Raw genomic sequence first — 20,557 nt, 5'->3', positions numbered from 1 at the left:
CCCCCTAAGCTGGTTAAATTAGGCTAAATGGATATTTTCCAAAATGTCATTAATGTTCCTTTTCTCCCAGATAATTAGCTGTTTCTGGTGGAAGAATTTACACATCTACCAATACCTGCACACCAAACCAATGACATATTTTTGTTTTAACAAAAGGAATCCCTGCTTAAGTTAACCTAAATTCTTCAGAATATTGTTAAAGTTGTGAAGGACTCTATTGCGACTACATACCCAGGATGGAACAGCATGGGACACGCAGCTCCACAGCTAGCCCAGCTGTTTCAGGGCCATTTCAATCGTTTTTCTGGACCGCTCTAATAAACAAAATCAACATCCAAAACAATATTTTAATATCTGTGGGGTTATTTAAAGACTGGAGTAAAAGCTTTGAAAATATGGCCCTTAGTCAGTCAAAATCTCGCTGTTGTTCTCCTCGTGTTTATATAGGAGATGAAGACAGATCTCAGTGAAACTCTTTTCGGACAGATTTAAACAATACTTTTTAAATAGCAGTTCACTTTAAAATACACAGAGCAAGCAACATATAATACCCTAACCCAATAGGAAACACTTCAGAAGCCACACCTTTTCCTATTCAAAATGCATTACAAGTGGTAGTTTTTTTTTTTATCAAACATCCGAGTTCAACGGGTGACGTAAGCAAAAAGAAACATGAAAACAGGCGAGTCATTTGAAAGCAGAACTTCATCATTGGTTTGTTTTTCTTGTGTTGATTTTTGCATGTTTTTTTAAAAAAATATATATTTTAATTTTGGACCAACAGTTTAAAAAATAACTGAGGAAAAGCTGCCGCTGCTGCCTCATCACTTCCTACTATTGTTTTTACGAGGAATACTTGCTGAGTCAGCAACTTATTAAAAAAACACGCGGGGGTCGTGACACGCTGAGCTGTACAGAACAGGGGAAAACACGTAACAGTTTATCTATACAAAATACTATACAACGCAAGGCTAGCCACGAAACTGCAGTTTGTCTGCAGAAAAGGTCACCCAAGGGCAGTCGCCCAGGCTGCAAACTTCGCCAGGCTTTTTATTTCAGCCCTTCCCTAAAAAGCAAAACGTGTTCCTTGCTTCGGTATAAATATTTTTAAAACAGCTGTTCTGACAATACCCTCATTAAAATAAATTAAACCCATGCTTATGAATCATAAACTGCGGTTGGGGACTTTGGTAAGAACAACGCGTTCACTCTAATTAATTTGTAAGCAGTTTGTTTCCTTATCGCCTCTTACTCGTTTTACTGTGGACTGCGGACTGGATTCAAACTTGCGTTGAAACACTGTGGCGCTTATGAAAGACTGGACACAGTTTTTTAATTCTTGTTTCTTAACTTGTTCCCCAGAGGCGTGTCAATGACGATAGCACGCATGCGCCGCTCATTAAACTGGCCACCCGCTCCTAATTGAGCATCCCGTCCGAGAAAGTTTGGTCGCCACTCTATCAGTGAAGACGCGCAGCTAAGTTTTACTTTAAGAAGTTGGTAAAAAGAAAGCTATTTTCAGGAGCAAGCTGACCAATTCTGTAGGTAAGTAAAAACAACAAAAAAAGAACTGTAATCCAAAAAACCCGCGTCCTTTTTAAAAACTAATATTTTGTTTCCACTTCTAGACGGTTTTTCGGTTTAATAAAACCACCAGTTAGGTTAACTGTCCGTGTGAATGAGGAGTGCGGAAATTAGTTTCTCAAGACTCGTGTCTCTTACACGGACTTGAAACCCTTTTTACTTTGTCGAGCTGGTCTATTCTTTTAAAATATATTTAAATATGTGTTATTCAGCCGTTGGAAGTTAGTCCATGTGATGCTATGGCAACTACATTCAAAATTCTGAGTGAGTTACCTGGGTTGGTCTCGAGTCTGTGTTGTTCCAGTTAAAGTTTATTTTTCACGTTATATAAGTTACAACATGGACGGCAAACGACGTTGCGGTAAAAGTTAGGTACGCAGCTGAAAGTCATAATCACGAGTTGAGTTTAAGGAGGTTTTTGTCGTTTCGAGCTCGAAACGGGGGTATCGTGTAAAGCTTTGTCAGGTATAGGCTACATTCTCCCTTTTTACGTTTCATTCAAACATTCCGTGTGTTACCTTAGGGTTATTTATTTAAGTTAGTTACTTGTTTTTTTCATATGCATAAGAACGAGAAAACTCTAAATTCAGTGGATTTAAAAGTGGATTTAAAACAAATCCAAGTGTATTTCTGAAGTTTACTTTGTCTAAATCGGGATGGCTTTGCACGCATTTAAAAGTGGAATTAAATTAATCCCGTGCCTTGAGTTTATATCGTTTTTTTTTTTAAATACTGTATTTTGTTTACTTTTAAATTCACGCAACTTCTGAAAAGTAAATACACATTGTAACACAGATTCATTCAATGAAAGGTTTTTGAGAAGGTTAAATACTTCAGATAAGTTGCGAGTTTTATTAAACTGGGCTGCCGCTACTTGTCAGCATTGCCTGGTTTCTATGCTGTTTTTCAGCTGTGGTAGATAATATAATTACATTTGCAAAAGTAAGCTATTGAGCTGCAGTTCAGTGTTTTTGTGTGCATTTATTTAATTGTTGGGAGTGTTGTATGCCGTTTACAGATTGAATGTTTTACTTTGTGTTAATGGCAGAAACACACATACCCCGGGCCTGCAGAGGATCTCTTCAGATCTCCCAAAGGTCAGATCTCCCGGCCTATCGCACATTTGCTTACTCGGTGCAGTAACCTGCAGGTCGGTGATAGCCAGGGGTAACCTTTTCAACTCTGCCTGCAGGGGTGCTGTGAAGAACCCAGGATTCCAGCTGCTTTGCCTCAGCCTCCTCTTTGTCAGGGTCCTGTCGGGGTGGCTGTGGATATAGGTGGTTGATGCAGTCCGGGATGCTGTAGTTGTTATCCCAGCAGGCATACCTTTCTATTATGTGTTATGTTTTGCATATGAACGACCTGGTGAGGTAACCATACAAGGTATTTCCCCATTAAGCTATTTTGTAATACGTTTGCAAAGAACAAAGGGAGTTTGCTTCAGGTTTTGGGGGTGGGGTGGGACACTGTGGCTCTTCAAGCCTGAGTGGACCCTCTTCTAGTGCGAGTACTTTTATTAACTTCTTGTCCTGTTTTTGTTTGTTTTGTAGGGTTGTGGTGCATTTGATGTGTTTGAGGGGCAATCCCTAAAGGCACAGTTGTCTTACTGCAGCTTAAGTTTGTGTGTGTTTTAATTTTTCATCTTTTGTAATATTTATTAAATAGATTTTTCAGCCTGAAACCAGTAGTATAGGTAACCCGCTTGCAGCGTAGCCGTTTAAAAATTCTCATCCATGATTTCAAACGCTCACTCATAAATTCTGTTGTTAAATAATCTGGTCAGTTAGGAACAGCGTACGGAAGAAAGGTGACTGGCTTGAATTCACTTCCAGTACAATCTGGATAAATTGTTTGAGTGCAATGCAATTGGATAAATGGTCGCAGTAACAGTTTTGTGATTGTGTATTGTGAGGTTATTTGCTAGTTATTCATTCTCTCTCTCTCTCTCTCTCTCTCTCTCTCTCTCTCTCTCTCTCTCTCTCTCTCTCTCTCTCTCTCAATAAAAGCCTTGCTTTAGGGGGATGCTATTGTGCATGGTTTCTGTTCTTGCCTACTGAAACCTGTTAAATCAATATTGCACTGTGTCTGTAGCCCCTGAGGGCAGATCCCTAATACCCATCTCATGATGTAATGGGGTAGTGACAGGTGCGCTGGAGGGGTAGTAGCTTCGGGATGAGCCCTGCTTGACACTTCTGTCGCTGTGCAGAGAGCTTTCTTGGGTTAGACTTACAGGAGCTACATACAGAGGAATAGCTCTGGCAAGGCTCCATGGCAGGGTGCCTGGTCTCTTCAGCAGGAAACCTGTTTTTAGCTGACACACAGCTTTCGAAGTCAATTGTGTTACTATTTTACAGCACGGGTGAATCGCCCTGGACTTGGTCCTCCACCTGTTTTTAGCGGTCATCGCAGGATAACCCCACGGTTCATGCAGTCTGCTTTCTGGACGGCAGCACAGAACACATGACTTCTTGGAGTCTCTGTTTCTGGAGTGGAGACGTTGCTGAAAGATAGCAGTAGTGTCTTTTTATTGAGTTTGTTGGCGCTGGTTCTAAAGCACTATATATATAAATGTGTTCTTTCTTTCAGCGGCCTGTCAGAAGTCAGAGCTGTTGCTGTGTATACGTGGCATTGCTATGAATGGGGCCCGTTAAGAGCTGCTGAGGCTGCAGTGCCAACCAAGATATGTGGCATGCTGGTGTTAACGAATGGCAAGACAGATTTCAAAAACCAAGGTTTCAGAAATATTAATGGCAGCTTGGCATTGCAGCGTGTCCAGTTGGAGTCTCCCTGCACTGTCCTTGTGGCACCCCAATAGAGTTTGCATTCCCCCTGTATCGTGGTGCCACTACAGAGGCTGAGCTGTGCATTGTGCAGGTAGCAGCTGTAACCTGAGAAGTTCACATTTGAGCTGAGTTTGGCTGCTGAGGCCGTGGAAGGACTGCTTGTGGATTGCTGCCCTGCTCTTGGGGGAACTCAAGGCTGCAGTCGGAGCGTTCTTGGATAGAGCTCAAAACTAAACGGCTGTTTGAGCAAAGCCACAAAACTAGCTGAGATCTTGCTGCGTAATCCGACGGCGAAAAATGTGCCATTACGTGGGGTTTCCTGGTTTTTAATGTGCTGTTGACAAGAACGGCTCTAGTTTTGTTCAACAGGGCATTCTGCAGATTAAAGGGCATGGCGGCTGTTACTTTTTACATTTTTTTAATTATATTTAGTTAATTGAAGGCACACAAGCGTGCATGCCTTCATATAAACACTTTTTGGTGAATCTTTAGGTGGTCCTTGAATTTGCTGAAATGAATACATCTCTGCTAAAAATATAACCACAAATGTTTTTAAAATGTTTTTTGGCGAGGTTCTGGGATGGAAACTGCCTGTTTCCATCCCAGGAATTGACAGTTTGAACGTCTGTTTAATCGGGTGTGGTTCTACAGCTGCTGTAATCTATATCATGCTATGTTCCCTTTTTAATAGAGCACTGTGTTTTCAAAATCAGGGTTTTAAAAAGAAAAGGGAAGCCTTGCCAAGATACTTGTTAAATTGGTAATCATGTTTGATAAAGTTGTGAAGTACAGGAGTGAAAACTAGACACTTTAAACTCCAGCACTATCTGCCAATGAATGACTCCTGCCAGATTATCAGTTTAGTAACACTGCCTTGTGATAGGTCAGCAGGACTCCCTGGTATCAATGAAGTTCATGCTGTTTCCAGTTCACAGTATTTCAGCTGTGGTCACGCAGCACACAGCCAGGTGGGTTGAATGCAAGCCTGAACATAAGAAAGTTTACAAATGAGAGGAGGCCATTCAGCCCATCTTGCTCGTTTGGTTGTTAGTAGCTTATTGATCCCAGAATCTCATCAAGCAGCTTCTTGAAGGGTCCCAGAGTTTCAGCTTCAGCAACATTACGTTGTTGGTAAAGGTCAGGATGGCTCAGACAACTTCAAACACAGTTTTAGGTATTATTCTAGCGTGCAACCAGAACCATACAATTTAACAGTATGGCCCTTTAACCTTCTCAAAGTGCCAGCAAAACCTGCAGATTGAAAGCTAACCCTTTGTGAAAAGGGGATGCGTTTAACAACTTTACAAGCCTTTACAAGCCTGCTGGCTTGAATGAGTTTACCCCTGTATGAAACCGAGGCTTTGCATTGCATCAGCAAATCCCAGGTTTTGTGTACAAGCAGTCTCTTGTGCTGAAGACTGCACTTGGCAATTGGAATCCAACAAGCTGTTCTCTGTATAAAAATGTAAGTCTGGCAGATGGAACACACCCCCCTGATTCTGGTTCTCATAGCCAGTGTTGAATCATAATTGATTGACGGTAGATATAGGAAACCGTAGTGTAAATGAGACAGCCTTCATACACCCCCTATATTCTCTATCTATATGCAAACTCTAACGGGGGACAGTGCTGTGCAGAAAATATGCTGTACTTTAAACGCATTCTTAGCTTGAACTGGGAAATGGCCAGAAGTTGTCTCTTGACCTACAGTACATACCAGTAGCAATGCTAACCACAGGTCATAAACAGTTTTTGATTAACCTGAAGTACAGGTACCCAGGCATTGAATAGCTTTATTGTCGTAATCTAATTCTGGCAAAGACACAAGTCCCTCGCAACGAGTTTACAAGTCTTCTGTCTCAACTTCAGAAACTTGAGTTGATGAACAGAAATTTGTTTAATACAGTTTGTACTATGCATTTCTAATGTGCATTTGAAACTGGATAATTGAGGGCTTTATCAATAAAACCAACTTTTTTTTTTTTTTTTTTTAATTCTTCCAAAAAAACATCCCTCACTTGTGATTTAAGAGCAATAAAAACAGGGGGTGTGTCTGTGGCGTTGCAGGCCAATAGGATGATGTTAGAGAGATCAAATCAAACAGCCCTGCACTTGCTGAACTTCAGGGCTGCTCTCTCTCCTTTTTCAGCAGTGGAATCGGTTCCTCTCCAGCACTGCACGTCATTCTTTGAGTAACTCTGTTGAACCTGGGGGGGAAGGGAAGCATTGTCTGGGGTCCTGGAAGTGGGCTTGTTGCTGCACACTTTGAGCATACAGCCGAGAACATCGTCCTGTCCTCGAAGACTGGTGGTAAGCAAAGAAATCATTTCTAACAACTTTAAATAATAGTACAGGTCCGCCTGGTTTTCTAGGAGCCCAGTAGAATGGAGTACTGTGCTTTTGTTGAGCGGATTGTGGAACTTAATTTTGTTCTCGTCACTAATGTAATGTTAGAAACTTCTGTACTTGTAAAACCAGACATCCATTCAAGATCTGTCCACTTTCCCAAACAATGCACAAGCTCCTTGAATTACAAAGACTGTTAAAATGCTGGTAGCATATAGTGCATCCCCTGCCACAGCTGTAAATGTAAACCTCGAGCTGTCAGTATCATGGCATAGTAACCCATGTGTAACTGTGCCATGTTTGAGTATGAGCAAGCTCGCCTGATGCGCCTTGCTTGGAATATTCTTTACCACAGCTAGATAAGCACTTCTCCTAGATATGTAGAACAGTGGAGTGGATAGACAGACTGCTGTAGTGAGCCCAGCAAGAAAGCTGGAAACCTTAAATGAAGAGCTGCTCCTTTCTGTTGAAGGCTGCCTGTTCATTTGAATTCCTGTGAAATGATATGGTGACCCTACGGTTTAATAAACAGGGAGGCTTTTCTAAAGACATTTAGAAGAGAACGTACGAAGATACCGTGCAGAGGAAACCAATGCATACGTGTCTGTAATTATTACACTGTGCAGCGACTTGACTCGGCACGCAACAGGAGAGTGGCAAGGTGACTCTTCCAAGACCGGAGTGATTTTTAAAGGCAGATCACATTGTGCAAACCAGTCTCCCCGAGGAACAATGTGTGCCTGCATACCAAAAATACATTAGTGTGCACTCTAAGAACTGAGAGGGCTGGTGGCCCATTCCCCTGAAGCATTTATATCTGATGCCGTCCAGAGCAGCTATAATTAGGATCTACTTTGTGTGGCAGCAAGTATCAGTCACGAGTCATGTGGCACACTAAAACAAAGCTATTGTCAGTTTAACACGGGGGGGGGGCATGGAAACTAGAATACATTTGGTTTAAATTGGTGTAAGAACAAAAGCCGATTTTATGAAGATCTTAACTAAAAAGATGAATCGTGTTATCCACGTCTGAAATAAAACTTAAAAGGATTGCACCACTGCTAACAAGATATTTAGTATAAAACCTACTTGTCCTGGATTTGTCCATGATGAGTTTTGTATTGAAGGAGGAAGGGGTATGACTTATTTTTCGCTATGATTTTAATTGACTACTAATTCCAGTATGTAGTCATTCACTGGTACTGTAAAGGTGTTACACTTTTAATGTGATCCTGGAAGGATGGAAACGCCTGTGCTAATGAGAGCAGCAGTCTTCGGCGGTGGAGCTGTGTGATCTGAGGAATATTCCTGACTCGGATGGGACTGCGTTCCTGAATGACGAGCTCTGAAGCTCCTCGTTCCATGTGGGTGGAAGTGATCGTTTGTGGGGAGTTTGCGCTGTTCTAGTGGCACCAGCTGTGCTTGTTCACAAATACTAAACCTCTGTTAAACGTGCGTGTGTTTCTTGTTACCTTTGCCAGCTCAGGGAAGACTTTAGACGACTTCAAAATATTTTGCTGTTTTTCACTAAAGGTGCCCCCTGTTCACTGGTTAATGATTAGGATGTTTTTCTGCAGTGCTAGGAAGCACACTACACTGGGGATACTGATGGCTAATCCACATTACAAATCATTGTGCCTGGTTGTATTTAGGTTAGAGGTCTTTTCTACCTTTAACTGTGAATAATGTTGACTAGTTGCTTTTTTTTATTTGCTTGAATGGTAAATGATAAACTAGCATAGCATTAAATGCAAGCCTTGCACAGACTTTGAATATCATTGTTTTTACTACAATATGCTTTTTTTATTTAAGTAAAGCTAAAGGATTTATTTTGTCTTTAAAACACATTAATTGCCAATACTGTGTGATAAACCATAAAATAAAGTAATATTGGGAATTTAATTTATATATATATATATATATATATATATATATATATATATATATATATATATATATATATATGGATTCATCCATTAAGCAAAGAAAGTTGTGTAACCATTTATCATGTTTTGCAAAAGAAATGCTAAATACACCTTTTTATTCAATGCTTTAATGAATTTACTGAGATCTGTCTCTGTCCTAATGTCTAAGTTGAAATTACAAACCACGAGACTGACGTTCCTTGATCCAAGATCTGTTTCTTCTTGTTTCTTGCAGCTCTAGTTTTCTTTGAGGTCCGTAGCCATCCAGAGCAGAGATGCCGGTAGCGTTGGGAGGTCCTGTGGGATACACGCCTCCGGAGGGGGGCTGGGGGTGGGCCGTGGTGGTCGGAGCCTTCATTTCTATCGGCTTCTCCTACGCCTTCTCCAAGTCCATCACGGTTTTCTTCAAGGAGATCGAGGTGATATTCGACGCCACCAGCAGCCAGGTGTCCTGGATCTCTTCGATCATGCTGGCGGTGATGTATGGTGGAGGTGAGGAGCTCCTGAGCCTTTTAAAAGCGCTGCGTTGGGTTGGAAACAAATTCATAAATATCTGCCAGTCCTGCGGGGAAAATCCTATTTTCACTGACTAGGATGCAGGGCTTGTGTTGGTTTCAAGCCATGCCAGTGTTTGTACGTTGAGTTGTAAAATGCAGGCCTCAATGTCTTCTCATGAAACTAAGGAAATGGGTCAAGCAGACGATTGCCTTTTCAGATTCTTGCAGTAATTTCTGCATATGTTTTTAAGATTTCTCCATAATACTACAACAGTTATTTTCAAGCAGTGGGCTTTTAAGACCACACCTTGGAGAACAAGGTTCAGAAATAAAATGGCTTGATCGTAAGGCTACAGATATGAATTGGGCCCCTGGGCGCAGTACTATTGTCCTGATCCAGCGACCAAAGCAAGACCACAAGTGGCAGTGAAATCTGCCGTGCATTTCACTTTACATCGGGGCAGCATTAATACTCGTAACCAGGCCGGGAAACTCGCAGCATGATCCAGTGAGGTTGGGAGTTGGCTGTTGCCAACTATCACTGAAGCATTGTTCGCCAACACAGCGGGCATGCATGCTAGATAATTGCATGTGCAAGTCTGCTGGTATGATGCATGAAATTTGAAGAAACAAGAAGCTACTCAAATCATGCTCAGTCAACAATATCTTAGCAAATTGAGATAATTACGCTGTGGGAAATGACTGTGGCAGGAAATATCCCGCTGTTCTAGTGTTGCTTGTGACCGTTGGAGAGAGACTCCATCCAAATCCATTGTCAAAAACAAGACTTCTTAGTTAAGAGGAGTTCAAGAAATGTCTGATTTTATGAATATGTATATTTTCAATGGTCACACAAACAGCACTCCGCTCCCTCCCTCAAATAGTGACACGGCCTTCTGCATGTACGGACAAATGAACTCCAGTAGAACTTGGTTCTGAAAACATTTGGCTATTAATAGATGTCCTCTTGCTTTACTGCAACTCGAAGCTACAGTCGGTTAGTTTGATATTAATTCAAACCAAGGCCAGTAGACCTGTACTGGTTACTAACCTCAACAGTGAGAGATGGGTTTTTTAGAAGGTTCTCTTGTTTAAGTGATCTTGTGAGGATTTTAGGTAATTTATCATTCATAACATAAGTTACTCCATCTCATTGCATTGTAAATTATATTTTCAGAATCCTATTCTGAATTAAAATACTTCTATTTGAAAATAGTACTGTACCAACAAAACCAACTACAGTACATCTTTATGGAAGCCTACTTTATTTTAAAACAGAGTCCTTTTAGCTATGAATTTCTGACATTTGTATATTTTTTGTATTCCCTGAAAAACGGACAAGGGTTGGAACGGGCCGAAATGAAATAATCAGATATGCGTCACATGCGTTTAACCGTCACTGAAATCAGAGTCTGACAGCGTCGGATATGCGAGTGCTGACTGCATTACTGCATCCACCCTATTTTAACATCTCGGCTTCTGAAGAAATTAACTGAATTTTCATTCTTTGGGCATTTCTGAAATTCAGTTGTGCTTTTAATATCCTTAGTTTCTGCATATGGTTTATAAGAGGACTGTGCCTCTATGTTGGGTGGTCACTGGAATAAAGGAAACGATCCAAACCCTGCAGTACTTTTAGGGATAAAATAAATATAGTTAGGACCCAATACATTTTGGCAGAATTTTTTTTTTTTTTTTGTGTTCTCTAATAACCAAATGAATGAATCCATTTGTTTGGTTATTAGAGATGTGCAAATCTAAACTGGCGGGCACCAATTCAAACATTTTTGTACGCCTCAATCTCTAAACCTGCCTTCCAATTCAAACGAAGCTCATTAACCTCAATTCGGATAAACCATTCCTCATTAGCTTTGAGTTGTTCTGTACCCTTTCTGTGTACGTTTCAGCCCTTCTCGACTGCAGCACAAAGAGAAGGTTTTGTGGACAAACGAGGCAAACAAATCTAAACAATACTCAGTGTTCTGACTTCCATTTTGCAACTGGACAGAGATCAAGTTTTACTGAAATGGCTGAAGCCTGATTTCTAAAGGAATGTCTAATTCTATTATGCTCTTGTGTACAGCCTTTGGTCCTGCTGAAGACTACCTTTTAAGGTCAATCAGTCCTACTAGGTACTTTGATCTTTTTGTTTGTACCTTTCCGTCAGTCTTGTGAAATTGCCCTCCAGGTTGGGAGACTCCTACCTCCTGACATACAGTATGGACAAGATCCTACACCAGCTTACTGTTGTGAGACTGTGCTATAGAAGGACACTATAAACGGAGGTCTTTATGACGCTGTAAATTTCCTGGCTTCCTGCAAAATGAAAACTCAAGACGGCTACACAATCAAGTATCCCAGCCAAGCGCTTTGCATTGATAATAAACAGATACAATTTGTGATGCCATGCTGCATTTGGGTGCCAGTGTAAGATGGGCAGAAGTACCCCAGCACCACAAACCAGCCACGGCTAGGCCAGTGTGTACGTGCGTCCCGGCATACAGGGATGTGGTGAGAGGGTGGTGTAGTCATAAATGACTCCTCCAAGACTTGAGAGGCAGCAATATAACGTTGTAGGCATGATTCATCAACATTCATTACAAGACATTCATTTCCTGACCCCAAGAGTAAGTCTGAAATGATCCTCATTATTCGCAGGTTTAGTATTGATGGAACATGACTGCTTTGATGCTTCTGCTCCTTAACGCGCTGTTAACCCTGCTAGTGAATTATTAAATGGGTCGGCAGCAGGAGAGGGTTATGAGTTCAGGGATGGTAGTGTTAAGATCACCCGCTGTTTAGATCATTAAAATAGACCCTGCCAAAAGAAAGATGTTGGCTTGCATAAACATTGGCATTCTCGAAGTATGAGAATACTTTCATTGTTAAATTCCCAGACAGACTGCAATATGTATTTCTTTAGTGTTTAACTTTTCCCACAGAACATAGCACTAAAATGCTGATGTACGCTTCCCACAGTGGATTGTAAATCTGCATACCCTTAAATATGTACTTCTAAAAATTGTGTTATTTATCAAGTCTGAAAATGACGTGTATCTTTCCATGGTTACAATTTTTTTTTTTTGGCTCTATCCATTTATGGGTCTGAGGGAGTGCTTTATCTGTACAGTATTACATTTTAATAGTTGATACTACTTTTTAAAGTTACTGATAACAGCTCCATAATTCAACTTTACAAAAGAACCTGCAAATCAATTTCTGGAGCATGGCATCAGACCTCGAATTGCAACACAATGAAGACCAGAATAATAAAGTACAGCAAAACACAGCACGGGACTTAATGCTTGATGAATCTGACCGTAGAGTACGTGTCCATCAGCAAGTTATAACTTCACTCTCAATCCTAATACTAAATCAAGCAGACACACTTATTATATTGGGCTGACGAACCAAAGTGTCTGTTTACCTTACCCTGTACATGCACAGTGTTCTCTCTCTCTGTAGGTTTAACAAGTGCAAACAGTGCAGGCGTTTCCTGTCCTGTGGTTATTTTGCCGGACCTATTGAGACACTGTTTGGAATCGTGAGTGTCTCACGACCATAAGCAGGCCAATTTCACTATAATAATGCTGTGTTGCACAGGCTGGCTCAGCGTTGCATGCTTTACAATGGAACCGCATGCCTGCTATTCGTATCTGTGTTCATTCCAGCTGGACTGGCTCTTCGTTCAGATGACATTCCTTAATAGTCTCTACCCTTACAGGGACACTGAACTCGGAGCAGTTGAAGCTGCTTTGCATTGTTTGTTTTTGCCATGGCAACATAACATTTTGTTGAAGAGTGGGCAGGGGCAGAAGCGTGTAAGATTGTTCAAAGCCATGGTTAGTGGTTTGTTGGTTGATTTTTGTTGCAGAAGGAATTGGGTTAAGAGCAGGGATGGGCATTTCAAATAGTTTGAATAGAATACACGGGGGCCAACATTTTCATGTATTTGAATACCTGAAATAAAGAATAAAAGGCAAATACGTATGTGTACTACAGCAAACAGCATACAAGTGCAAGTTAGTTAATATATAAGCAGCCAGCTAAAACTGCAAACACCAGAGCCCAATGGATGATCAATACCCAGTTGATCATATGCTTAAAATCGGTTCAAATATTTACTGTAGTAATGTTTAGCTAATTTTAAATCTGGTTTATTAACCCTAACCCTTTGCTAAAAATTAACACTGTTTAAGTTAGTAAACAGCCCTTAAAATAGTGTGACCAACACGTCTGTCTCCCATGAGGTTAAGGGCAGCAGTGTGGAGTAGTGGTTAGGGCTCTGGACTCTTGACCGGAGGGTCGTGGGTTCAATCCCACGTGGGGGACACTGCTGCTGTACCCTTGAGCAAGGTACTTTTACCTAGATTGCTCTAGTAAAAAACCAACTGTATAAATGGGTAATTGTATGTAAAAATGTGATATCTTGTAAGTCGCCCTGGATAAGGACGTCTGCTAAGAAAATAATATTACCCAGCTAGTCGAGCTTTCGCGGTTGTTTTGAGGCTTCTCTCTTTGGTTTTGTCTTGTTCTTATGTTCTCTCCCTCTGTCCAGGTCCCATAAGCAGTATCCTGGTGAACAAGTATGGTAGCCGTCCTGTCATGATGGCTGGGGGCTGCCTGTCCGGCGCGGGTTTGGTGGCAGCCTCGTTTTGCAACACCGTGGGAGGGCTCTACTTCTGCGTGGGAGTCATAGGAGGTGTGTCTTTGAAAACTGCAACGTATTGTTAAGGGTAGCCTGTCCTGGAATACGCTTGGTATGTTTCTGAGCATGTGACTAGTAATGGGGATCTGATTTGTTATACATACAGAAATAATCTGTTATTTGACGTCCAAGGCCATTTTCTGAAGAGCAGTTATTTTAAACTTTATCCCTGTATTTAAAAAGACTACAAGTGTTTCTCAACAGTCTATCATAGGTACTGAACACTACAATGTTTAGATTCCTCAGTTCCCCATTTATGGTGGGATTATTAGGTTCTGTATTTCCACAAGTTTTAGACCCGACAATGTGTAAGAAATGCATCGTCGCAGTACATTTATTTCTCGTATAATGGCACACACCCAGTAGCTAGTTAAGTAACGGACATGGGGTTTCTTACATGAAGTGCTCTTGTGTTTCCAATAGTAGATCCTGTGTGTCACTGATTGTAGAGATGAAAGAATGGAAATGGACCTATATTGGGCCACCGTGCAAGTTGTGACAATATTGAGCACAGCATGTGCGGTCTTTGATCAGTACCCTTTTCTCCACCATTGCCCCACATCTACTGACTTGAGAACCACACTGTATATTCTTGAGTTGATTTAATGAATAATACTGTTCTTTTTGTTTTTGGCTCCTAGGTTTGGGATTAGCTTTCAACCTGAACCCAGCTCTGACCATGATCGGCAAGTATTTTTACAAGAGGCGTCCTATCGCCAACGGCATAGCCATGGCGGGCAGTCCCGTGTTTCTGTCCATTCTCTCTCCCCTCAACCGATGGTTATTCGACACGTTTGGCTGGAGGGGGAGCTTTCTCATCCTGGGGAGCTTGCTGCTGAACTGTTGCGTGGCTGGATCCCTCATGAGACCCATCGGCCCCAAGCCAAAAACAGCCAAGCAAGTAGAAGCCATGGATGTCGCGCAGGAATCGGGGAAAGCTGGAGAAGCAGACGCAGACCTCCTGTCGGGGAAGCCAAAAGAGAAATTAACATTGTACCAGAAGATGAACAGCTTCATCGATCTCACCTTGTTCACCCACCGAGGCTTCTTGCTCTACCTGCTGGGCAATGTCACCATGTTTTTTGGTCTCTTCTCTCCGCTGATCTACCTCAGCAATTACGCCAAGAGCAAACATGTGGATAAGGAGCGAGCGGCCTTCCTGCTGTCCATTTTGGCCTTTGTGGACATGTTTGCCAGGCCGTCCATGGGTCTTTTAGCCAATACCAAGTGGGTACGGCCCCGGGTTCAGTATTTCTTTGCCGTTTCCATCTTGTACAATGGAGTGTGCCATCTTTTAGCCCCCCACATCACGACCGGTTTCGTGGGATTCGTCATCTACGCCATCATCTTTGGGTTTGCTTTTGGCTGGTTGAGCTCCGTTTTGTTTGAAACCTTGATGGATCTGGTCGGAGCCCAGAGGTTCTCCAGTGCTGTCGGGCTGGTCACTATTGTGGAATGTGGCCCTGTATTGTTGGGACCTCCACTGCTTGGTAAGGGATCTACTCCTGCTCTCTGTCTATCTCTGTGCATACAGTATCGTTATCCGCACTGTCTCATTCCACACTGTCTTGGCTGTTGAGGGTGTTATGTACAAAAATTATAAATATACAGAAATGTTTTTACAAAGAATCTGTCAATCCTGTTGGGAGTATTTCTGGATATCCTGTTTTGAAGGAATAAAGCTAATGAAAGTTAGGAAAATGCTAGGCTTTTAACATGCTGTTTCAAATATTGACATCCTGATATCCCTGTTGTAAATAACTGTGGAGTTTGTGTGCAATATGCCTCGAGCAGTACTTTTTAACATTTCTTCTTTGTAGGCTTACGTGCTTTAGCATGGGTTGTGTCCTGACTTTTAAAGCGTTCCCTTGTTTTTCTTTTTGAGGCTATCTGCACGACATCTACGATGACTATGCTTACACTTACTACGCCTGTGGAGGGATCCTAGTCGTCGCCAGCGTGTTCCTGTTTGTGGGAATGGGCATCAACTACAGGCTGCTGGACAAGGAGCGGAAAGCCGAGTTAGAGAAAGAGAAGCAGGAGGCCAGGGAGGAAGAAACGAACACTGATGGTGCCATCAAAGTAACAGCCATCAATGACGCCCAGCCTACACGAAGTGGAGACGATTCGAAAACGGAGGAGGAGAACAGCGTGTGATAAAGGAAACTGTTCAGCAGAGGCAATCTTCCTTTTAGACAGCCACTGTGTGTTTTGTTGTAGTTTTTTTAGGTGAAACTTGTAAAGCTAGTGCCTTTTTAAAAATTTTAAAAAAAGTTCAGTGGGGGCATTTGTATAAATGAGAAGCAATGATGTAATGCCTTCCCCACTCCGTCACTTCTCTGGGGGAATGTTCTTTCACATACACTGCTAGAAGCTATGATTATTCCATATCAAATGATGTGGTCTTTGGGGCAACAACTGGTCATTTCAAGTTGACATGGGTGCATTCCATGTTGCACATTGCAGACCCTTTCAGGACCAAATAAATGAACATTGCATTAACTATAGCCTACTGTAAAGTTGTTTTTAGATTTTTTTTTATTTTTTATAAATGAAATGCTGATTGGTCAAAGCCTGGTCCCTAAAGGGTTAAGCGCTTGGCCTCCTGAAATGTCTGACCTTCCTTGTGTAGCACACACTTTTTAGATGGTGCTTCCCCAGGCTTGGATTTTCAAGGTGCTCTGATACACACGTGTGGCCCTTTTTTTTTTTTTACTGGGGTCATCATAGCTTGCAGATGGACCTTTTTTAAACTAGATCCTTTCTCGCTCAATTAAACTGACGATCGCTACACCCTTACTGGAAACTCCAGCATCGGCATATACAATAAGCATCTTTTTAAAGTTTATGAAGGCATGTTTTTAAATGTTTTATAAATATGATCTTGTTGGTAGTGAAATGGTATCCCTGTTCTGCAACTGAGAAACGCTGTGGTACTAACTAGAATATTAAATCTGTGATAGAGCCTTTTATTTTGAGGACAACAAACACGTAATGGTACTTCCAACCCCCAAGATGAAATGTGTTGCTAATGTGTGTGTCCCCATCTGACACATAGGTAGTATCTTAACTGTGTGCGTCTGAATTGTATTACATTGCTTGCAAGAGAAGCACACTATGTTTTCAGAGGCACAGATAGATCATTTCCAATGTAACCATCAGGTTGTGATCTGCAATTTTGGAATTACTTTGTCATTTATTTTTAATTAAAATGTCAATTTTTTTTTTATATAGGCATATGTTGGTGTTTTTTCTTTTAATTGCATGCATTGGCTTCTGTTGGTGCAATATTTTGCAAACAAATTACTTTGTACATGTGTATTACCAAGTTGTAAAGAAAATGTAAAGTGTTATCATTCATTTGTAATAGGAAATGAATGACCGAAGTGTCAATTTCTTCTCTGATCTTGACCCGTGAAAGGTATAGCTTGACCCCTGAATCTCTAGTGCTCTGACCGTTACTTTTTTGAAAGTTGCGCAGTCGGCTGCAAGGTCTGTGCAGGCAGCTGCTTGTGATGTCATGCAGGTTGCTGTAACGAGACCCTGCGCAGATCTGCAAGAATCTGCCTGACCTGGAATAACTTGACCCCTGACCTTTCATCTGTGTTGGTTCCACCTGCTGTACTGTGCAGTGTAGTAAGAGCCAGCAGTTCAAAGGTCTTTCATGCCTTTCCTAGCACAGACAAAGATCAGATACATGCATTCTTCTAGTGTGCACAAGACAGACGGGGACCGCTGGATTAAATGTTGGAGCAACAGAACTAGGAACCATTATCTATGTTGTGTGTCTCTTAACAGAGCACAGAGATTGGGGCTGAATAAATGATGATGCTTATAGAATAGGACTGACTGCAAAATGGGGAGAAGTTTTTGTAATTTTTTTTTCACCCATGTAAAATGTATATCTGTTTTTCTTTGGTTGCTCCTCACCTTGTTCCTGTCCAAGCTACACGATCAGATTCCCTTCCATTGCTGTGAAGTAAATGCTGAATGAATTTGTCCTGTTGTGAATTCAGATAAATCGATTTAAATATGTCGCAAACCTTTGTACCCTAAAGCCTTCCTTTTTTTTTATGAATTCCTTTTAATTCCAGTTTGAGATTTCCATCTAGCAGACAAATCTTGGTGGTCTTGGATTTTTTGGAGGGGAATTACGAATCAGTCCAATTTGTGTGTTCCAAAACACATTTGGCCTTGTTTGTAAAATAAACACTAAATAAAAATTAAAATGCCTACATGAGTTGTTTTTATTTTTTTGTTAACTGCGTGTAGGTGAAATTGGTGCGTGTATTTGGTAAATGCCCTCTCAGAGTTTAGATTAGTCCCTGTGTTCCATTCTGCAGTAACCTGCGAGTGGGGGAGTTTATATGATGCCATAAAATTATAAAAGCACCTTCCAATATGTCCAGGTGCCTCTCCATAAAATGATAAGCACCTTCCAATATGTTTCAGGGCCTCATAAAAGTTAACTTGGTTGAACTGATTTTAGGGTAGAGAATGTTCTGTTTAGACAGTAGCATGGTAAGAGGTTAGCTATTGGGTAATTCTGGGATGTTCGTGGTATGTAGCAAGCTATATGTTAATGAATGCTTGTCTTATTGCTGGTATAAATATAAAGTGCTTTGGGAAGGCCCTTTGTGATTCTCAGTGCTGTTCAGGATTACCCAGTACTTCACTACGTTCACTGTACTGTGAGGCTTTCTGTGTAATAAACTACTTTTGATGAGAAACATTAACTGCAAGACCGTATTGACTCTTTGATCACGGTACCCTCACCTACACAGCGCTTATGGTCATAAATGTTTATGTATCCTGTGTATTCATCAGGATAAATGCTGAAACATGCAGGAAATGTGTTAGATATCTTGGTTAGTGTTTTAATTTACGATTTTCAAATATTGCACAGTTGAATTGCAAATCAAATGATTTCATATTGCCCATATTAAACATGACCCTACACTTTGTTCGGAGCTCGATCTAAGGAAAGTAATTCTCTGTATTGAGCTGTTTAATTTAGGTTTCTTTTCCATACGTTATCCTTGCTCTACACACAGAAGGGTCCTTGCACATTCGTAGAGTGCTGTGGTTATTTCACTCCTGACGGTCCCTGTGACCAACCCCCTTGACCCTTGTGAGGGCTCATGTGTGTTATTCAGCCATTCTTAGTGGAATAACTCCAGCCCTACAAGAAGTTTTTAAATACCAACACTCTAAAACGCTTGGGCTACACGATGCAAGCATTTCACTTTTTTTTTTTTTTTTTTTTTTTTTTTCACAGCGGTGAATAGAATAAACCTCAAGACCTGTGCTCTATAAACATTTTAAAATGTAAAAATACATACAAATCTTGATGATCCCTGGGGGCAGCAACTGCATTTTTTCCCCCATCTGTGTCCAGGAAGCCAAAACTCCAAACCTTTTTTTACGAGCCCCTGAAATCTGGTAATAACTCATTCACCTTCAGAGTGTTTTGAGCCAAATGAATCACATTGTAACCTCTTAAACATTAACTTCAAATTAAATTTTTTACAGTCCAATTTAGGAGTGTCTTTTGTTGTACTCCCTTGAGTTCTAGTTGCCTGTCTCAGACATGGCCTCATCACTTCTATAAGCTGACCACAGTAAAAGCACGGTAAAGCATTGTAACGACCAGAGAGTTAAGGCATACACATAATTAAACTGTGGGTTCATGGCATTTAGGATTCTCCAACCAAGCTCCAAGCAGCTTAGATAAAAGCAGAGAGGCATGATCTAGTATAGGAGCGACAGAACCCAGAACCGCACAGCATGATTGCAAACGTCATGACTACAGTGGCTCATTAGGGACAGTGGTGGGGGGGTGGAGGGTGTAGAACTGCGTTATGTCCAGATCACAAGTGATCTCAGGGTCTCGACATTTCAAACCGCTATGTCAAGATCACAAGATAGATGATCATGGGAACTCGACAGGACAGTTGTATTTTTTTTTTCACATATCCTCAGTGAGTCACTGCAGTAAGGGGATGTAAAACAAGCAATTCAAATGGCAATTAAAGTCACTTTGTAAGCTTTAGAAATGCCTTGGCAGGCACCGTACCCCATTGCTGTGTCTGTGTGCTTTTAATTCTGTTTGAACTCTGACTAGCAGGAGCCACTCTTAACATTACTGTTCAGCAATGAAGAGATCGCCTCCTCAGACCTCAAGCCCTTGCATTATCTCCCTGGACTCGTGCTTAAATAAGAACGTGTTTTAACCCTGTTTCCTGTCTTTACTGTGTTTTTCCTTGTAATGAATCGTGTCAAGCCCTTTTGGAAGAGGGCCAGCAGTTGCAACAAGGCAAATTAATTATTTCTCAGCCTTTTACTCATGCAGCTCACTGCAGCTTTTTCGTTACTGTTTTAAGTAGTCTGGCTTTGCAGCTTGCCAAGTACTAAAGGATTTATTCACAGAAAAGGGAATTAAGAAATTATTCCTGAAATTCGATTCTGTCTGGCATAGTGCAATATATTACAGGGTAAGCATCTTCAAATTACCATTGTTTTATTTTATTTATTTTTAACTTTATGCCTGTATATCAGGGTAGAATTGAATATTAAAATAATTGCAGCTCACAGAATAGTTCCATACGTGTTCTCTCTGCCGACACATCCATTCATTTATATAGGTCTCAAATGTGCAGTTTTGAAAGAAACATTTTAACAAGCAAGTATTGTTGTGGTATATCTGCTAGGTTA

The 20,557-nt window shown here is 41.1% G+C and overlaps 1 protein-coding gene across 3 annotated transcripts; it reads left to right on the top strand.

Annotated features, from left to right (window-relative positions):
- The first annotated feature begins 695 nt into the window (after positions 1–695).
- LOC117969605 (monocarboxylate transporter 1-like) lies at positions 696–18,076 on the top strand. 3 transcript variants are annotated; one of them, XM_034917492.2, is made up of 6 exons: positions 1,242–1,545; positions 6,517–6,677; positions 8,874–9,130; positions 13,694–13,837; positions 14,485–15,333; positions 15,729–18,076. In XM_034917492.2, exons 3-6 carry the CDS (start codon positions 8,914–8,916, stop codon positions 15,998–16,000), a joined length of 1,482 nt encoding a protein of 493 aa, XP_034773383.1. In that variant the 5' UTR covers positions 1,242–1,545; positions 6,517–6,677; positions 8,874–8,913; the 3' UTR covers positions 16,001–18,076. The 3 variants fall into 3 exon arrangements, with proteins under 3 accessions (XP_058860496.1, XP_034773383.1, XP_058860495.1); XM_059004513.1 differs by lacking the exons at positions 1,242–1,545; positions 6,517–6,677 and adding an exon at positions 696–714; XM_059004512.1 differs by lacking the exon at positions 6,517–6,677 and having other exon boundaries at positions 1,243–1,545.
- The last annotated feature ends 2,481 nt before the right edge of the window (positions 18,077–20,557 follow it).

This window comes from Acipenser ruthenus, chromosome 30 (genome assembly GCF_902713425.1).
Source record: "Acipenser ruthenus chromosome 30, fAciRut3.2 maternal haplotype, whole genome shotgun sequence".
NCBI lineage: Eukaryota > Metazoa > Chordata > Actinopteri > Acipenseriformes > Acipenseridae > Acipenser > Acipenser ruthenus.
The sequence above is the reverse complement of the archived record's forward strand: the minus strand, read 5'-3'. Positions and strand labels throughout refer to the sequence as shown.